Source organism: Molothrus aeneus, chromosome 1 (assembly GCF_037042795.1).
Source record: "Molothrus aeneus isolate 106 chromosome 1, BPBGC_Maene_1.0, whole genome shotgun sequence".
Lineage (NCBI taxonomy): Eukaryota > Metazoa > Chordata > Aves > Passeriformes > Icteridae > Molothrus > Molothrus aeneus.
In genome coordinates this window covers 42,283,376-42,304,631 of record NC_089646.1, presented here as the reverse complement: position 1 = coordinate 42,304,631, position 21,256 = coordinate 42,283,376, and the positions used below count along the sequence as shown (strand labels likewise).

The following is a 21,256-nucleotide window of genomic DNA, read 5'->3' as shown; positions in this document are numbered from 1 at the left end:
GGGGTCCTTGTTGAGTTTCAAATTATACTGTCAGTCTGAGCTTGTAGAATTTTATCATGTTATTTAACAGAATTTTATCATGTCATTTAACAGTATTTTCATGTAGTGCAAGAAACACATGCTATAAAAAGCAATTTTGAATATGTCTTCAGACTCCAGTTATTTGAAGCTATTCATATCTTTGGCCTTCAGAGTATACCTTCTGAAGAGTTCTTCAAAGTCTTCCTTCTTAAAGTTATTTGAAAGTTGCCAAAGCAAGAGTTTCTGTGCTGGGACAGAGTAAAACAGCCTTTTATTCCCAGAACTGTGCAGGCAGGATTGGCTATTCCACTTTAGGGCCTGCTTCCCTACAAGTCTGACCTACAGTCAGCGAGAGAGAGTACAAACTCTTGAAAGGAGTTGGGCAAAAACTTCGTGCTTGGGGATGGCAAGAATCTGGAAGAAAGATCAAAAAAGAATCTGGAGGAAAGATCAAATTCCCAGTGGGATTTTTCTATAGCTGTGGTTGGCTCTTTTCTCACTCTTTTTCTTGTCACTAAATGTATCCAGACCTGAACTTATCAAGTGGCCCACTGTCACTTCACAAGTTTTTGCAATGTGACAATACATAACATTTGATACTCATTGTTCTACATTATGCTCAGTCCTTCCTATCCTGGGATAGCCCTATCTATTAGGAAGACATGGAGATTAAGAGCCATGTACCTAGTGCCAGTCTCTAGAACATTCATTACTGGATGCTCTCTAGTAACTGTAGTTTGCTAGAAGGGGCTAAGCACCCTGTCTTGTGGGCACTCAGTTCTTTGAAGGGGCCAGATGAGAATCCTAGAATGCAGGGCATTCAGAAACTCATTTGTCTTTAGATATGGAGTTGAAAATTTTAACTTTTATCTTCCATTAACGTTATTCGGTTTTCAAAGAAAGAAAACTGTCATTCAATAATAATTAAAGTTCTAAAACCAAGTTTCATGGTTAAGAAACCAGTAACTTACACTGGGCTTAAACTTTCTACTTGCATTGCTTAAAACATAAGAATATGAAAGGTTTTCTATCAGTTCAGAAAAAATAGCTTAAATTTAGGGCTAGTGATGTTGGAATGCAAAGATTACTGATAAAGTGGGTAGGTTTTGAAATTAAAACTTCTGGATATTTTTATTCCTTTTCTTATCTCTGTAAGTTAGAGCAGGATCCTTGGATAAAGTAGTGAAGTTTTTAATTTAAATGTGCTTACTCTTGAAGTTTGTGTAAAGTCTCACTTTTAGGATAATTAAGAAAACTGTAATTTAAATTACTGGCTTTAGACTGCATTAATCAAATTTTCATTAATCATTGCTGTGACTTGAAGGAACTATAAATATAAAGGAAAATAAGATAAATGAGAGTGGTTTCAGTATGATTCATTTTTATTATGTGATTTGTGCCCTCATCCTAATTTTTAGGTTACAAATCTTTGGGGATAAGTACTTCACTGCCATTGAAGAATTGTGGAGATTTTGAGCCATGGAAGATGGAGAAAAATGCAAGTGTGAGTTGTTAAATCTTTGCCTTTGGCACTAAATTTCTTATGGCTCTTCAGACAGTTCCCCATGTATCAAGTCAGAAACTGTGGATCTGTATATGTTTATGTTTTTACACCTTTAAAGATGCTATCACTGAGTAAGTATAATTTCCAAGAACAAAATCAGTGATGAAGGGGCTGCTATTCACAGTGAACTTTTCTTGATTTCTGTTTTCAGCTTAAGCAAAATCAAATAATTATTTTTGCTTTATTGGTGTTTGTAGAACTGAAAAGCAGACAAGGTTTCACATGTTCAACACAGCCTGCTTTATCCATGATGCTAGGCACTGGAAAAGGGTTAAGGAAATTGATGTCCCAAAATTCTCAGATGATTACTCAGAGCTGTGCAGGAACTTGTCACCTTTCTCCTTCCTCTTTACTCTTTGTCCATCTCATTTAGCAGTTCTTGCATTATCCCTGTTTGTGGTCTTCAAGACAGGCTTTTGTTGAATTAGACAGTAATGTGACATGGCAAGGGATTGATCTTTGTGTCCTTTGAAATGCTGCAAGTACAGTACAGAGGTGAGGGTTGTTTCAGAGGCTGAATTATAGATCACATTTTCTGCTTTTGTTTATAGTTTGTAGATATTTTTAAATTTTAAAAAACAAAGACCATGTTTGCTTTCAAGAAATATTATTTGGCTTTTTCTGCTTGTTGTAATTTTATTGTATTCCAGGCTTCTCATTCAGTCCAGCAGATCCTTGATGCACTTAACTTGCCCCGTAAATACTGCAGATATTATTTCATGACTTCACGTGGGTGTGAAAGAACAAAATGTTGGTTCTGTCATGTTCCAGGACAAGGGGATGAAAAGGTAAAAAAAATTACTGAAGTAAGGAAAATATTCTAAATGTGAACACTTTTTAAAATCAAAGCATCATATTTGTTCATTTATATATGGGAAGTAATCAATCAGAGATTGATGAATGAAAAAATTGTTGAGAAATTCTTCCTCTCAAGATCTTCTAAAGTTTTTTTTAAACATGGTGTAATTTTGAACTAGTAGATGCTTTAACACGTATCAACAATTAGGCTGTACAAATACAGAGTAGTAGAATGGGCAGATTCTGAGACATTTCTACCCTGAGCATCAGAGACTTGAAGCAAACCTTTGCAAAGACTTTCTATGTACTGTTAAAGCCAAAAGCCATCTATGGTATATTACCTTCTGAATATTTTGTGCAACAATAGGCGTGTTTGTTTTAAAATGCTGTAATCTCCTTAAATAGAGCAACAATTCTCATAATATTTGCAAGCAAGAATAGTTTTCCAATGATGGGCAAAGTAAGTATGTTTTCAAATCATTTAACAGAGGCATTTTGAGTTTAATACTTCCAAGAAATGTGCAAGGCAAGCTAGTTGTACTGACAAGTAATAAGATTTTGAAATTTGCTGTATGAAAGTTTTGTGACTTAACTGGAAGCAAATAAAAACATCAAAGCAGGTAACCAATAAAAAATGCCTAACTTGTCCTCCTCAAGTCTTACAAGATTTATTTCTTACCTACCTTCTTACTGGTATGAGTGCAATTTTATCATTGATGTCAGTAAGTAAAAAATTCCAGAATCAAAATGTAAAAAAATAACTCACAGTTAACCTCTTAGACATGGTTGCTAAAAAAAATTAACACCTAAAGCAGCTTGTCCATCTTCCTGATATCTTAAATATACTGTGTCCAAATTTTTAAAATACATCAGTGTAATTTGGTTTTATTTTTCTTAATGTTTTCTCTTTTATATATATTTTGTATGGAACATTTTTCCTTTTTTCTCAAGTGTGATACATCTTTGGCAGGCTGTTGTGAATATTTGTAATTTTCAGCTAGTTTATCTGAATTATTGTGGTTTTTATTGCTTCATTATATTACAGGCCCATTAAAGAATTGTTTGCCTAAGACTATTAAAAATCCATTCCATTTGATTTGACTTGTGGTACAGCACTCCAGCAGACTTTACCACTTCTACCCACCAAACCTAGACAAACTTTCTTGGTAGTCTAAAAGTATGCCTGAGTTTTGTTCATTTGTGTATGTATTTATGTTTTTAGACCTGTCCATTTAAAAATGATAGTAGGCCAAGCACCTCATGATGGCACCAAAGTGCATAAAAGAAAAACAGGTAAAGAAGCTATAAAGGCATCTGATTTTATGCAGGATCATTTATTCCAGGAGGAATACATCTCTTCAGGAGAACTCTTATGCAGACTGATAGTCCACTTGCTTAGAGCTCAGTGTTCTCACTGATAATAGTCACTGAGTGTTTGAAGAGAAATACTTTTCCCCATAATGATATTTTTTCTTTTTTGTTAAGTAACTGGTTGATGCTTTAAGGCATAACTTCCTAATATTTAACACTTTACAGTTGTAGTTGATCACACAACACAGCCATGCTTGAATTCGTAAAAACATCATATGTTTTGAAAATCAGCATATTCTTGAGCTCAGCAAGTTGTACAAGTTATCAATTTTTTTGTTTGTTTTTTTTTTTAAGATGCCTTTCATTTTCAAACAGTGAAATCTGTTTTGTATTAGATAAACAGAAGACTGTTTCAAATACTTGCCAGAGTATTTAAGGGAAGAGTGGGTCTTAACAATATGTATCAGTGATGGAGAAGAGGATAAAGGAGATGATGCTGGATTCTACTCCATGGTCCTCAGTGAAAGGGCAAGACACACTGAGCTTAATACAGTAAATTGTTTTGCTCAAATGACATTTCAGAGTGTGGCACGGGCAATCATTTCATGGTTAAATAAGTGGTTTCAAAACATGTTGTTATGCAAGCCTGTATTTCTCTTTGTGAACCTCACTCATTTTTTTTACTCCTATCCATTTAAGAAGTTTTTACTTTCTGTGACTTCATATTCTCCTTTTCCTTCATCCTTTGAACCTCCTAACTGGAAACAAAAAGGATATAAAATAGGAATATTTCTTTCTTCATTAGTGTTGTCTTAAAACTTCAGGGCCTTGGATATTTGCTTCTGTTGTGGTGGATTTTGGTTTTATTTTTTTAATGTGTCTTCCTAAAGAAATGTGATTCTACACTGTCTTTTATTACTGTCTCTAACCACCACTAAATGACCTTTGAACCTTTTGGTCAGTTTCAGCCACATTGAATAGGAATTGTGCATCTCAAAGCTTCCACAGCATTCCTTTAAGAAGGATCCTGATTTTGATCTCACTGAGATAAAGGCTGCAGTATGGGGGTTTCTTCCTTTATTAAACAACAGAGTGGGCACTGGCTGGGAGATGCTGGAGTATTTAGTGAATTCTTGTGCTTGTTCTTCTGAATAAGCACCTCTGTGTTATTGTAGTAGGACCATGCTCTTAGTGGAGAGTTGGTTGGTTGGTGTTATAAAACACAGAGGCCTTTATTATGGTTTTATTAAATTGTCATGTTAAATGAGTCATGGAATCAACTGGCAGATGACAGAATAGTGTGATATATACTGCCTTTTGAAAAGAGGAATAATCTCTTTCTACATTCAAAATCTATTACAGCTAACTCAAAATTTAAAGATTCTGACATTTTTACATAGTCTGTGGGTGCAGTTACACCTTTCAAAATCGGAACAACTAAATCAACTGAAGCCTTCTAGAAGGTGTAAATGAATAACACATTTAGTTTCTTTTATTAATGTAATACAGCATGTCCCATGATTGAATACTACTACAAGTGGTTGTGCAAGCAATTTCACTAATACTTGGAACAGTCAGAGCTCCAGATGCAATCTTGGCCTTTTTTGGGAGTCAGTCCAAAGAAGGAAAAAAATGGATTCCATAAGAAAGCAAACTAATTTCCTTACTCTAAGCTAAAGTTTATTCTGGAAATGGCCTCAGCCACCTGGGAGTATAGATTTGGATTAAGTGAGTTAACCTGTTCCCAAGTGACACTTCACATAAATTAATGATCAAAAATTTGACATGATTTTCTAAAAGGTATATCTTGGAATATAGCTCAACATTGCAATACTGCTTCCAAATAAAAACAATAAGCTTTATTTATACTTAGATGTATCATTTTTGTATTCTTTGGCTTGATGCTCTAAACAGGTTAATGGCTTTAAAATAAGATGTCTTGGCCGTAAACCAGTATCTTTTGCTTTGATGATAATTAATTTGCTGCATAATGAACTTCATGTGTCATTTTGAAGTTGCATGTAAAAGTAAACCTGATTCAGTTATGTATTACCATGACTGCTAATTTAGGGCATTTTCTGTCTCTTGACGTTTAACTATTTCACAAAATACTATTAAATATGACCAATTTACATTGTTGTGCAGAAAGACTGTAAATGTTCTAGAAGTGACAGAGAATTTCTAAAAGGAGGTGGGGGTTTTCCTGAACTTGGAATTCTAAGATATAACATCAGTAGTCTTTTTTAGCAGTGTAAGTATGTAAATATGTAAAATGTGTAAGTATCACAAAGCTGACAGCTTAAGAGGTTAAGACAAGAATGTTCCAATACTAAATAACATTAAAATATCTAGGTGTGGATTTTCTTGTTTTTAGTCACTTCAATCTGTGGTGAAATGGCTCATTAAATCAAGTTAGTTCTCAGCTTTTTGTTCTGTGTCCTTATGAATGATTCTTTGTGACAATTGGTGTTACCAACTTCATTTCTGGATGATTTTTTGATTTCTTAGTTGGTACATTCATGGAATTTTTACTTATCATGTTTCACTTTCACGTTTTTGCTTCCCTTTTTTTGTTTACAGTCTGCCACATTTATGCTAGCTCTGAAGTAACTGCATTTTCAAATTTTCTTTTTTTCTTCTTTTTTTTTGTTTGCTATGAGTATATACATACACATGCAAACATTTGTGGTCCCAGCAGCCTCTTTCCCGAACATTGCATCTGCATTATTTTTCAGTTTGATTTGCTGGCCTTTTGACAGAGCCTTTGCCTACAGACCCCATTACCTTCTTAAATCATTTATCAGTATGTATGGCTTACATGGAAGCAATGTAAAGCTCATTATATAATAGAGCTCATGCTTGTGAGTAGTTCTTTTGTTCAGCATAAACTGAAATTACATTTTACTGTAATTTTTTTCTTTTTTTACAGATTTGCATGGCAATTCTTAGGACATACGTTAGTATCAAAGAATCAGGCCTCCTAAAACGTGCAGGTATGATATAGTAGTAGCTGTTGATGATCTTTGTTACTTTATTTATTTAAAGTAAATTAAATAGGCTGTCAAAAGAGAAATGGCTGCCACTTCAGCAGTGAATAAAAAGTTCTTCAAATTAAAGAATACATTCAATCCCTGTGTTTTAATGGTTCCGTTTCCCAGTAAGGGTAGAAATTTTGGTAGGCACTTAGCTCAGGAGGTTCTTAGAAATCTTACTTCCACATAAAAAGAACATACCTGACTGTAACTACACTTGGGAGTAGAAATATGTAAATAGGGCAGGTAGGAGGTTTAACAGAACCTAAATTTTATTAAGGTGCTTTTGAACACCCTGGCTAAACATTAGAAACCCAAAAAGTTGAGAATGGAAGCTCTTGAAATTAAGTGTTGCTTCTGCACCCACCCCCAACAGCTTTAGTTTAGTCCTTACACCATATATGCAAAGGATTGTGAGTAACGCATTTTAGGGACGGCAGTTCATTCAGACCCATCTGAGCTTTTGAGTTCAGTCAGAAAGGGCTTTTGTTTTGTTTTTACTCTGGACAGTGATTTCTTTTATACTGGTCCTGAGCATCTCTAAGTTTTTGAAAGCTTCTTAGAGTGTAGCAGAATGAGAATGGGGAATTCAGTTGCTCCGTGTGCTGCAGTGTTCCCGTGCTGAGCACGAGTGTTTTAACATGGGTAACACTGGATACCAGCAGGCCATGTTTGTCAAGGAAGGCTGGCACTGGAACAGGTTGTAAGACCATCCACTGTAACACAGCACTTCTAGAGCTTCCTGTCTGGAAAGGCCGTACTACCTTGATGCATGTACCAAATCTAACCTGGGTTTGTGCATTCTTCTTGTGCTGCACCAAATCAGCTAAACTTGCTGGGAACCTACAGAGCTTACAGTGCTCAGCTCAATGATACAACATATTTCAGAATAGTCAGTTTGGTTCTGGTAAGGTTAATACTGTATTCAAACTGGATCCTTTCACTCATATTTCTCCTATCCCTGTTCCATAGTATCTTGGACAATTAAGCTGTCATTACACTGTGTCTAAAATGTAAGGAAATAACTTATTTAAATAGTTAGCATCAGTTAACCCCAAAGTGAAATTCAATTTAATTGCTTTTTCAGTCCAGATATTTGTGCAGTATTACAAAGAAGTTACTCCTGGTGTCGATTTTGCTTCTGAAGTGCTGAATGATCTTCTTGTTTCATTGCTCAACAACTGCTTGTTGCAGGAAGTATTTCAGATATTGAATGTAATTGTACAAATCAAGACACTGGTAGGTGACTTTGTAATATTTTTTAAATCTTAGTTTCATAATTTTAGTTTTTTGAGTACTATGCTATTTATAGTAATAGGTTTGTTTTTACTCTGGTACTTAAATCTTGGGTGAGGGGAGTAATTCAGAATACCCTATTACAAAATCTCTACACTTTCTAATTGAAAGGAGTTGCAAAACTGAATGTGCTTTTTTGTCTATATTAGCCAGCTGTAGAAGTTCTTCTGAAAGTTTTTGAGCATGTGGCTTCTTTGAATATAAGAAATGCTGTGCCTTCATTAATCAGTATCTTCTGTAAGGTATGAGTTTCATTTGTACTACTGCTGCTTGTTGGAATTTCTGAAATACTATATTTACACATATTGCCTGTTTGAAAACTCTAACATATCAATTTAAAAACCAGTACTGAAATAATATGAGAAGTGTTACTGTGAGTAGCTGGATTCGTGGTATAGATTTTCATTTATTCCTTCATTTTTGACTGAGATTCACTGCAATGTGTTCTTCCCAATGTTGTTTGCCATTTACCTCTGAAGATGCATTAAGTCATCAAAACTTTTAATATGCTTACTTTTCTTACCTTGTTTGATATTACAGCTCATTGATGCTGGTATGTTCCTTGAGTTAGAACATTTTGACTACATTATTAAGTTACTTGGCCAATTGCAAGTTTCCAGTTGGGAAATGAGTACTGTCTTGAACATAAAATCCAGGTATGTCTTTAAGGAGATATTCTCTAATTATAGCTGCTTAGCTCCTTCTTCAGCATCTATTATTATAAATTTATGTGGAATCTTTAAAAGATGTGTTGAATGAAAATACTATCATATCATGCCCAATTGTATTTTAAAGTGCTGTCAATCTACTGTGTTTTAAAGACCAAGCATTGTTAAATCAAAATTTAGATTCTGACCACAATTATTAGTTTTTCCATATCAATCACCATTGTACAATTTGCTGCCAGCTGTGATAGAAGTTCATATAGCTAGCCAAATTAGAAACATCATGGTTTAATATATAATTTATAATATTAATATATCTCTTACCCACTTCAGCAAATGGTACTTCTGCAACCCTTCTAGGATTAGTTATAATCTGAAGTAGTTTTCTAGTTTCCTTTACAGTTTGATTACATAAACATTTGTGCCAACACTACTGGGGAGGAGGGTCATTTTTTGAGTACTGCTGGGATATGCTGGACAAAATGTCAAATCTGTTCAAAAACTGCTAATACTTCCCCATCTCTTGAACAAGATTGTAATCCTTTTTCATATTTGTATTGTCTGCATCAAATACACACACAAAAAAGTTGAGAAACTAAATTTGTGATTCATAAACATACCTTTGATTCTTAGTGGAAACCAAATATGCGGCATCTGTGAAAATAGCTCTGTTCAATTATTTGTTTAATACATGGGCTAACTTCCCTTGGCAAGATTTTAAATGAGCGTTTTCAGTGTGCAGTTTGTGTAATGTGAAGCAAATAGGATCAAAAATCACATCTATATAATGTTCATATGTGATAATTTGTTGTTCAATAGGATGTATTAAAATTCAAGTATTCTTTTTTTTTCATATGGAAGAATTAAGGAAAGATATTTTGAAAAGACATGGATTTTTGACTTCAACTTGGCAGTGGCTGAAATTCAGGTACAGTATGTGCATTCTTCATGACTTCTTTAAAACCTACATGAAATAGCAATTTCTATACATTTTTTAATTAGTGGGCTTTATTATCAAGTATAGTCAGCTTATGCAAAGCCATGTTTGGGAAGAGTTAACGTGCAGGAGAAAGAAAACTGTCTTTGGCCTTTCTGTAATGTCAGTCTTTTGATTTACATACTTGTAGTTTTTTATCTTCATTTTGCATCAAACTCAAAGATTTAGTAACTTAAGCAATTATTTCCTCTGCTTTACATTTGTTGTGCTTGTAACTGGTTGTGGTACATCATTCCTCACGAAAAAATTTATTTAATACATTATTTGGCAGATAGAATTCATATCTGGTATAAAAATAGATAAGAAAATTGTCAAAGCAATTGACAACATTGAGCAGTATGTTAAAGAATAAGAAAATATTGTAAAACATTCTTTATTTGGATGCTTGTGTCTTTCATATTCAAGGTCAGATTACTCATTATGCACAATTATAATATAGTTTGCATATTATCACACATACTGTATAGATCCAGAGATTGAAATATAAAAAGGGAAAAAACAGTAGTGATTTTTTTACTCCTTTAACACCAAAGTCATCAAGTGATCTAGCAAGCAAAAGACTAATTCATATAGAAAATAACCATAAACTCAGCATGCATCATGGGAAAAAAATACTGAATAAATGCCAGTTCCTAAATAGGATGAATAAGTTATGAGCTTTCTCAATTGGGGTCATGACATGAAAAAAGGAATTTAATTTCTTGAGGGATAGAAGTAATTAGCAGTCCATGCAAGTTTGGCAACATGTAACTGCCATATGACCATGAATGTTCTTGGCAGTAGCATTTCATCTGCATTTTTTCTCCTTTAAGTCTTATCCCAGGTACATATCTCAAATTTCACTTTATTTTCTGTTTGGTTTTCTGGAAGCAGGTATGCTTATATTTATCCTTTACCTCCTTTTCAGCACTGCAAGGAAAAAAGGGATTGGACAAAGCTGGGAGCTTTGTATCTTAATGCAAGAACTGGATGTGAACATTTTGAGGATCTTCAGAAATTGTTTATATCTATTGCTGAAATTCTAACCAAGGATTCTGAGACAGACAGACCAGGAGTCCCTTTTTGTGATTTTGCTGATATAGGTAAAGTTAAGGTGCAAGAAGTGCTTTTCGTAGAGGTTTTAAAAGAGATAAAAAATTAATTCATACAGTTTTCTGATGATTAGTTAATTTTATGTTACAATATTCTGAATCATTGGAGGTGTAAATACAGTCAGCTGTAATGTTCAGTACAAGCTGTTTTCCAGTAGAAATAAAATGCTTACACTTAAGGAAGATTCAGAAAGAGGAGCAGTAGAGTTTTGTGAAATCAAAAAGAGAACCCAGAATTCATGATCTTTCAATAAAAATGGCCTAGGCTCAGAACAACAGCAAATGTATTTCAGTATTTTCATGTAAAGTGTCACATGAAAATGTTACATCATATTAATAGCATAAATAAGCTTTACTGCTGTAAGTATATATATACTTCTGTATTTTAAAACACATTGAACAGGTTATATCATGTATATAATTTTTACCTTTTTTAAGTAAATTGGATTTTTAGAATTATTTTATTCTCCAAAGAATCAATGGTTTCTGCAAGGGCTGGGTGCTCGAGAACCCAATGTTTTAATGGTTCTGGCAGGTTTTCTTGCCTCTTTCCTCCCTATGCCCCTTCATTTGCATATCTGTATCATTCTTCCTAATGAGTTTGCAGATTACTGAGGCTTGGTACAGTGTCAGTGGAATATTAAATCGTTTTGCAAAGGATTACTTAGATATTTTTCAACCTGTATTATCTACTAAAACATAATGAATATTTATTCCAGATATGTGACATATCCTTTCTGACCATGGACTTTCATATCATAAAAAAGCTTCAAGTTGTGACAGAGGGAGAAGATTTTGTTGGAGCTTGGAACTTAGTCTGTCTTTATTAGAGCAGTGGTCTCCCAACTGACAGGCACCTCCATCAGTAAAAAATTCTTGAGCAGTGACCCACAATTTATTTATTTATATGTTATATACATGTGCTACTACACCAATATATTAAATTCTCTATAAACCGTACACAAAAACAGGAATTACAAATACGAGTTAAATATTGAACAAACACTGTATTTTAAATTATTTTGCTTATTTTTATTTTCTAATAGTACAAAAAATATTTCTTTCCCACAACTGAATAGATTGTTGTGCTCACACCCTACTTTGAGACCACTGCTCAAAAATTCTAAGTGCTTCAAAAGAGGTTGTAATTACTCAGTTCCGCAATTGCCAGAATTTCTTCATAGTGCCATAAAATGTAAAGCTTACTTTACAAATAATGATGTTACTAAATTATGCCATCACGTGTCCAATCATTTTATGGATGACTTGGACTACTATGAAATACTGTCTGAATAAACTATAGTTATTTACTCTCCTGATGTTAAGACTTAGGAAGTTGCTGCTTTCAATGGCAAATATTTCGGAAAATGTATTTAGTATTTTCACAATTACTGTGTTTTTGAAATGTGTAATTTCTTTAAAACTGCATTTACATGTTAAATAAATAAATAAATAAGCCTTATTCTTTTTCTTTTCCAGTAATAAAAAATTCCCAGCATAATAAAGCAGACAGACTTTTCATTGGAAGGACTGGGATAAGCGTAATGTATTCGTATCACAAAGTACTGCAGTGGATAAAGGTATGCAGTTCTACAGGAGCCTGACTGGAAAAAAAAAGAGAAAAAGAATTAGCAATTTCTCGTCTGGATTTTAAACTCTAGTTTCTCTAGTGGAATGACTGGGTGTGCCCACCTGCCTCCTTGCTCTTTTAGTACTTCCTAACTGTCCAGCTGGACCAACGCATTTATCGTGCCTTTCTGAGCAGTAGTCTTCTATGGAGCCTATCATAACTTGATCATACAACCTAGAAACTGATTGCTCATGTTCATTTTGTGTTTTTTTCTGAGTTGAGGTTGAATCTGAACTAAGAGACAGGCCTTCCTGAGATTCTGAGTATATATATAATATAATAGTATAGTATAGTATAGTATAGTATAGTATAGTATAGTATAGTATATAATAATTCTGAGTATATAAATAATGATGGCATTATTTCCCAGAAACCTTACTTTCTTCCACCTGACAATCATGTTGCATTCTGAGACCTCCCAACTGAAGTGGTATTTAGAGAAGTTTGGGCAATTTCCTGCACTGGTGCTTCTGCATCTGACCTCAAATAGAATGGATAAGGCCTGGAAGATAGAAAAGCAGTATAGCATGTCTGTGCTTGGTCATCTCCCTGCTCCCCAGAGCTGCTGAAGTGCTTTTCTTCCACTGAATCTAAGTTTCTAAGTTCCGTGAATCTTGTAAAATTCCAGTGGTCACAAAGAAATACCTTTACAATCAAATCTTTGCTGTCAAACATTACACAGAGCCAGGGCTAAGAGACTAGACTTTTGACTGGATATTTTACATTCCTTATGCTTCAGGCAGTATTGGTCATAATTTCACTGCAGTAAGATCCATTTCAATGTTAAATTTGTCTTTTTCTTCCTGGAAGGAACTAGTGCATACCAAACTCAATCTCTTATAGAAAGCAACATGAAAAGTGATAGCATAAGAAGTAATATAAACCCCTAGTCATTTTAGATTGTGTTTTAGTCAGTGATCCCATTCTGAACTTGGGCCTGATTCTTTCAGCTAATAATTATGCTGTACTGGGATGTGTGGCATCCCATGAATTCTCCCCGCTTGGTCAATCCCCAAGCCCTCAGGGATGTTCCTCATCCCGTACAGGATGATTTCTAGCTTGCATTTTTATGAGCAGGAGGAAATGCTCTCGGTCCCCTTTTGTCTCTTGAAGTTTTGGGTTGGCTTTTCTGTGCAAATTACCATCAGGGAACGCTTCCTAGTTCACATCGAGGAATTAAATTGTCTTTTGTATGATTGTCTCTAGGGGATGCCCTTCAGGAATTCTGTTATTCTGTGCACTGCTCAGTCTGTTTCCAGGGTCAAGCCAAGGAGATACATAGTAGAGGTGCTTAGTCTAGAGACAGGATGCCTGTTCTGATGAACCATTAATTTTGCAGCATCACCTTCATGAGTTGAATGGTCTTCAGCAGGTCCCTTTTAAGCTGCAGCACAGCGTGGTACTGTTTAAGAGTAAAAGGAAGGAGAGAGGGTCTTTGCATTAGCACTTGAGTAATACTGCACTAGAACTCTAGGGTTTTTTGTTCCATAAAACTTAGCAGTTAGAGCAGTTAAGATACTCCTGACCACAGAAGAGGGAATCTAAATCCTTGGCATCGAGGAGTGGCAGTGCTCACATGCCCATTGAAGAGTTTCATTTGGCGTGGGTTTTGGCTGTCTTCTTCAGCATATAGTGTTTGTGTGCCCTCAGACATTTTAGCTGTTTTCTGGTTCTTAAGGGCGAGCCTTATCTTGGATTGCGTAACCCCTGATAGTTCAAGGAGATTCATCTTCATGTCCTAATTTCTTCTCCTAATGTGTGAGAAGCACGTATAGTGTTATTCTTGTACAACATGAGTTACTAAAGGTAGATACTTAGAATACTATGATTTCTTTCATGTCTAGAGCAAAACATCTTTATTTCTTTGAGAGTGTTGTGTTAGGTATCAAACCTACTTCTCAAGAGATTACTGACCAAGATCCTCAAACAGCTTTGTAGACAACCTGTGTTCACCATATTAGAGTGTGAATGAGGTTCTGCTCTGAATGATTTTTATCAAAACTGGCAGATCCCAAATTTATCTCTGCTTCAGGAAGCTGTCATTCTTACCTCTCTCTACCTGTTTCACTCCATTATATATCACATAAATTCCTAATCCTGGGCTGATGGGCTAGTATCTACTTGGTCCATGTCTTTTTTGCCCAAAAGGTAGTCCAGAAAGTAAGATAGTAATGAATTTGCTCTTCCTGCTCTGCCCAAGTTAATTTTGGCTTTAGGACATGCCCTGTGCTGTTTTATGAATATGTTGGACTGCCTGAAACCCTAAATGTGCTTTTCATATCATTTTTCCGTCAAGAACATCAAACCCCTTTATTGCAGAGCTTTGGTGGCTCTTGGGGGTAAAATATGTGTGCTGCTTGGTCCTGAAGAGAATTTTCTTTGTAAGAGGTAAGGAAAGTTCATAAAACAGATGTACTTCAAAAAAACATGGAACAAACAGCCAAAAAGTTGTTAAGATGACATTTCTGTAGAAAACCAGTCTAAATACCAGTCTGGAATCTGATGATAAAGTTGTTGGTTGTTACAGTGTTGGCCAGATAGGCCCAACTTCTTCCTATTTACTGTCCTGCTGCTTACAATCATCAGTGTTTTCTTTGACTTACGCTGGAGTAATTATTTCAGTTTAACAATTATGTCTCTGCTGCAAAATGAAAATTATCTGTGTGATCTTTTAGAATTGTGTAGATTGTGTAGTACTGAATGAAATCAAAATTAAAAACACTAATAAACCAAAGTTAGCACATAAAAATTAATTACAAAGTGTATTAAAAGTACTGTCTTGAACATTATATAGTAGAAATAATGTTATGGGTAATAGTGTGTTGGGAACTCTACAACAATAAGTTGGTAGAGTTTTTTTGTCTGCATGGTAAAAAAAACCCTGAACTCTTCATTTGAAATTCTACTAGACTTCACCCCTGACTCAGTTTGCAGCAGATAACTGCATTGATACCTATAAATCTGTGTCACCAAATTAAATCTGTTATATTTTACGTAAATATACTCTGAGTTCACTGATAGCATTGCTTTCTCTGACCTTCCCTCTTTCCCTCTCCCTCTTACACCAGGGAAGGAAGGTTTTGGATAAACTGCATGAGCTACAGATAGATTTTACCCTCTTGAAAGGACTTGTAGGTGCAGGGAGGTCAGCATCCAGATGTCAGATCGTTAATAAAGCTGCAGAAATCTTTCTTTATTCTGGACATTTGGATGGAGCAACAAGGGTATTTAGAGGTAAGCCTGTCTTAAAATTTTGACTTAAATTTGAACAGTTCACTTCTATGACAGTTTTCAGATAAAAGTTACAAGCTGGTCTGTGTTACTAAATATAGTCAATAATACTGAGGCAACAAAGGAAAGGTGATCATCTTACTGGTTAATATTCTTCTTTATATATATAAGAAATATTATAACTAATTTTTTCAGATCTTTTCACAGTATTCTACTATCAACACCATTCTACCTAAAAATCTGCCATAATGAGGGAGGAGTGCAGCATGGAAAATGATGCTGTCCCATGCTGGGAGTGTAGTTTTCCTTTGAACCAGGGGACATTCAGTGTCAAATTTCTGGCCTGGGTCCATGCAATGTTCCTTTGTGCCTCACAGAATCCTCATTTAATATAATTGCTTTAGAACAGTACCATATTTCTGCAATTATCACATATGGCTTTTTGGAACTCTGATCTGCTGAAAATAGAAGAAAGTCAGAAGTAAAAAGAATAGAATGTATGCTGTAAAGTGATATTGAGGATGTAAATTTGCTGTTCAGTTTTACAGCTTTACATAGATACATACATATCTATATATGCCACTTACAGTCCATTTTACTGCAGTGATATTTCACAAAAGAGGTGATTTACAATATAATGGTTCAGAGAATCAGTCTAAGGAGTATTGGTCACGAGGAACAAATTATTAGTAAGTCGAGCTGCACTTCCTGTGCAGTTCTGAAGTCTGTGTCATGGTACAGTTTACAGTACATTCTTACTGGCTCAAAGTCTCAACATCCAGAAGTTCCAGTTCCTAGAAATAACACTGCGCTATTGTTTGCCACAGAGTCAGAGTGGATCACAGATGCACCATTGTGGCCCTGTGATAAAATGGACATCCTCAATCGACATAATCTGTTATGTGCAATAGTGCACAAATACTTGAGGAAGAATTTGTACAGGCCGGCATTTGAAGTTCTGCAGAACTTACCGGGTTTGCAGAAACATTCTGGTAAGTAAAGAAAAAGATACTGTGTAAAGAGCTAAAAATTTAACAGGTGATCCTGTGCTGTTCTTGTATGTTTTCTAGCTAAAATTTGCTGAAGTAAGATGGGTTTATACAAGCCTGTTTGTGTTTTCCAAAGAGTATAGTGTCAGTTAAATATGTGTTGTGCTCTGCAGCTCTAGCTGCACTTTTGCACACACTTGGATGTGCACACACACCCGTCCTCTTTTGCTCAGTTACTACGCAGGGCAACAGGAAAGACTCATTAAATTTTTAAGGATCTGTACAGTCTATACAGTGAGATAAAATAGGAATATTTTAATTTTATCTTAATTTCAGATGAACAAGATGGGGATTTTTTTCATTAACAGAGCTGGCTAACCTAAGCATCTCTTACATACCATGTTGAGAACCAAGTGCTCTTTCAGGCTTAATTTATCTGACAAATTTTGGATGAGTACTTCAAAATGAGATATGTAGTTACTTAGGCTCCACTGAGAAAACCTCAGCTGATTCCTGTGTGTAGGTCTCAGTCTACTGCAACTTTTAGGTATGTTAGGAGAGATTGGTGGGAAGACCATCTACTTTAGAGAATACTGAAAGATTGTAGTTCTTCAAGTTATGAGGTAAATACAACAAGGCTGCTCAGTCCTGCCAAAAAGGTGACAGTTCAGAGTAAGAGTAGAAGCAGAACACCAAGGGGGGTTTTATTGGTGGAAATCTTAAATCTGAGAGATCAGATGAAGATTGTATTTATAGGCTGGAGCAAGTGAATGTATTTTTATGTGATTCTATTGGTTTTGGCAGCAAATTGTTACTTGAACCTTAACACTTGTCCTTCACAATGTGAATGAACTACTGTATGAAAAAGACTTTTGATGAATAAAGCATTCATGTTATTCCAGCCTTGTTCCATCTTGCTGATAGGGGCAAGAGTTCTGATTTAGGTACTGATTGAGAAATGATCCTTCAACTAGATTTGCATTTTCATCAATTCAGTAGTTAATATTTTTAATTTCATTTCAGATATTATAGATGCTTCTCAGTACAGCTGCCTTTTTAACAAGCTGATAAATGCCTGTTTTGAGAACAAGAACCTTGGGGTCTCATCTTCTGCAGTAGACTTCATGCTTTCCAAAAGAATTGCTATTGATTTTGTTTTACTTAGAGGATTAATCACAGCTTTGGGAAGAAGTTCTTTATGGTCCAAAGCTAGGACCTATTACAAAAGTAAGTTGCTTCTTAAACAACTCCCCTTACATTCTTCAGATAATGTGCTCATAACATTTCAGTATGAGTAAAAAGAAAAACAGTAGTTTCTGTATCACTCTCAGGAATTTATTTATAACCAAAAATACTTATTAGGAAATGGTGAGTTGAAAATAAGAATACTATCTGGCATGAAATAAATGTAATTGTGATAAAATTAATTTTTTACATTCAGTTCCAGAATTTCAAGTATGTGAGCTCTGAAATGATTGAAAAGTGCATCATCTTCACATTTTCATCTAGGCAAATTAGATTTCCTGATACTTCTCTCTAGAAGTGTACCAGCATCTCTGTGGTGGTAAAATTATTAATATTTAAGATTTGAGAAGTCTGGCTAATTATTTTATCCTAACTAGAAGAAATTTCATTTCAACCAAAAGCTGATAGTCTGTAATTCTTTTCAACTCCCCATTTCGGAGCTAAGATAATACTGGATGAGCAGAGGGTCTCTCCATAGAATCACATTATTTACTGTTTGATCCTGTCTTAGAATTGTTGTGGTTAGCAGATTGCTTTAAGAGACCATCCTGTCTGGCATGGATACTTGGTTTTGTTAACATTGGAATTAGAGTTTTTCCTCATCTCTTTTTTTTTTTTTTCCCTGAAATGCTATGTTGGGTTGCTGGGATCACTTGACAGAAGAGAGGGGAACAAAGCAGGAGATGCTGTTCAAATGTTCTCTCACTTTGACCATGATTAACAGCTTATGTTCTGACCTGCCTAAATTGTACTTGTGTTATCACAGACTTGCTATCTCCAGACTTCTGACACAGCTTTTTAATCATAGCTGATAAAAGTCATTGCAAAAAAAAATCCAACATTTTGTGAATATTGCGTGTGAATGCTGTGTGCTGTGTTCTCCAATCAGGCTATTTCATAGGTGAAATAGTAAAATCCATTAAGGCTTTGCGGTTGGGTTTTTTCCACATTTAGTCACACAGAAGAGAGATCTGTGTTTAGTATTGGTAATCCTAATTCCTCATTTTCTGCATTTACTCTCAGATGCTTTATCACTGGGTTGCTACCCAGAGCTGCAGGGAAATTTATATCACAAACTTCTGAAGATTCCCTCTTACTTGTCTGAAGTTGAGATGCTGTTGGCCATTGAAATATTTCTTGTTTCAAATGCCAGTGATATTCAAAGTTCAAGGACTACTAGCCAGACTCTTCAAATAATACTGAAAAGGTTTGTTGTCAGATATGTACCACTTTGATTGTATTTATTCATGTGATCATGTAAGTAATAGATCTTGATTTCCTTATCCTTCTCAAAGAATACATCTCTTCCTTTTGTTCCTTGGATAAGTGAGAAGTTTTTTATCTCTTGTTCCCATGTGTATGCTACTGTATATATATGTTTGTTTTCTTAAATAGTAAGTTCTGCTTTTGCAAAAAATGTAGACATGTCACTTAGGCACAACCTTGTTCCAAAAGTAATAATGTGCCAAAAGTGAGCATGTTATAGATTCAAGCATGTACCTTAATTCTTGCTATATCCAGTTCATTAAATAGTTTGCATTCCTTTACTGAATCTTCCAGCCCAGAGACATTTTTGCATGAAATGTGCTGTGAATATCGCAGAGCTACTTTGCACTGGTATTAAAGCTTACTATTTTTCATTACCATTAAATATGTTAAAAATACTCTTTCTATAACTTTTTAATTCTTCAGAACAATAATATAATCTGTCTAGAAATTAGCATAATATTTATCAGTGAAAAATACAAGGCATTATTTTAATGCGTTTTTAATTTTCCTGCCAGTATAAAGTGTTAGACAAGTGACACATAGGCCTGTATGGTACCTAATTTTATATTTGTTAAAATTCCCTTACAGATCTGAAGATACAGTTCAGAATAATGGTGCATATCACAAGGCAGTGGAGAGGCTGATCCAGGCGGCTCATTTATCTGATCCAAAGCTTTTTCTTAAGCATTTGACAGTGAATGTTAATATGGAAGAAGTTTACAGGCTGGAGCATTCATCTGCTCTAAAATGGCTTCAGGAGAATATGAAATGGGCTGAGAAGGTCTGGTTGTTCCAGTAGTTACTGAACAGTTTCCACTGTGTTCGGACTGTGCCTTACTAATTTACAGCATGGTTTCAAACTCAAGTTGTGGTTTCTAATACTATATTGGTGATAATGCAGAGAGTAGCACAGAAATAGCAATTTTTTCCCTATCAAAATGACTTATATAGATGTTTTGCAATAGCATCACCAGATAATGAGGAAGCTGCAGCCTCAGAACCTACATTCTCCATTCTTACAAAGAATTAGCACTTAGCTTGTTTCTCCCAGCAGGTAATCATATAATATAAGCATAGATAAAAGTGTAGGTAAGTGCATTGGTTGAGTGCATCGGCTGTTCTTGAGTGAGACATTTTCCACATTCATTCATAGTCTGTAAAGTATTCCTATTTACTTTGTCTGCCTTACAGTAACTTGTGAGGTCACTGTCCCAACTGTTTGCACCTTAGATCTTAATTTCTTTGCTCCAAAAGCCCAATAAAAAGCACTGAGAATAAAATAACTTCAAAATCACTTGAGACATACCTAATTTAGGATACCTTTCTTCACAGAACTGAGAGCCAACACATTGCTCACAGCTGAAGGTTTAGTTGATAATTTAATTAGATATTTATTTGATGCAGACAGTAGCTTGTGTATGGTTTCACATTTGTATATGTGGATACTTCCACTGAAAAGGAAAACTTGCATTCTCCCTTGATTGTGCTCTTAGAGAGAGGTGGGTTTGCCCATCTTTTAGGTTCTGTTAACTGCATGATGAGATGGAGACTTCTAGCAAGCTTATTTCACCATTCCCACTTCTTCAGGATTTCTGCTTTTTTTCCACCTGAAAATCCTGAATCATATTCAAAGCATGAGTGGCATAAGTCACATTCTACAGCCTGAGTAAGAAGAACCAAACATTTAATACCAGAAAACCTCTCACGGCAAAACAATACAGCCTCTGTCAAAGTTGATACTTACTGAGCTCACCACTTTTTATTGTTGTTAGTTTAGATCTTCGGCACCAGCCTTCACAAACTTGCCAGTAATACAGCTCTTTTGGTCCTGCTCTCCATCCCCTTTAAAGCCTTTTGTTTTGAACACTTAAGTTCTTTTGGGTATAGAAGTTCATGAGTTTTTAGGCTGTTCCATCATAAGAGATTAAGATGGGGGCACAGGACCTCAGTGTTTGAAAAATGTCTCTCCTTTGGAGTAGCATAAGTCTGTTCCCAGTTCCTGCAGCATTATTTCACATGTCCTTTGCAGCTCTAAATCATGAAAGCCGTCATGACCTTAGTACTGGATGGTTGTGAGGAGGATTTTGGTGTCAGGGGTTTTTCTCTTTGGAGGAGGT

At 35.2% G+C, this 21,256-nt stretch overlaps 1 protein-coding gene across 1 annotated transcript in view; it reads left to right on the top strand.

Moving 5' to 3' along the window:
* TOPAZ1 (testis and ovary specific TOPAZ 1) overlaps window positions 1-19,938 on the top strand; it is a 36,125-nt gene extending 16,187 nt beyond the window's left edge. Inside the window, exons 7-20 of the mRNA XM_066571611.1 lie at window positions 1,440-1,525; window positions 2,236-2,373; window positions 6,624-6,687; window positions 7,814-7,965; window positions 8,172-8,264; window positions 8,563-8,678; window positions 9,549-9,615; window positions 10,592-10,766; window positions 12,255-12,355; window positions 15,474-15,639; window positions 16,464-16,628; window positions 17,649-17,852; window positions 18,894-19,077; window positions 19,728-19,938. Of these exons, the coding sequence (XP_066427708.1) occupies window positions 1,440-1,525; window positions 2,236-2,373; window positions 6,624-6,687; window positions 7,814-7,965; window positions 8,172-8,264; window positions 8,563-8,678; window positions 9,549-9,615; window positions 10,592-10,766; window positions 12,255-12,355; window positions 15,474-15,639; window positions 16,464-16,628; window positions 17,649-17,852; window positions 18,894-19,077; window positions 19,728-19,938 (1,922 nt within the window). The remainder of the gene's footprint in view (window positions 1-1,439; window positions 1,526-2,235; window positions 2,374-6,623; window positions 6,688-7,813; window positions 7,966-8,171; window positions 8,265-8,562; window positions 8,679-9,548; window positions 9,616-10,591; window positions 10,767-12,254; window positions 12,356-15,473; window positions 15,640-16,463; window positions 16,629-17,648; window positions 17,853-18,893; window positions 19,078-19,727) is intronic.
* The last annotated feature ends 1,318 nt before the right edge of the window (window positions 19,939-21,256 follow it).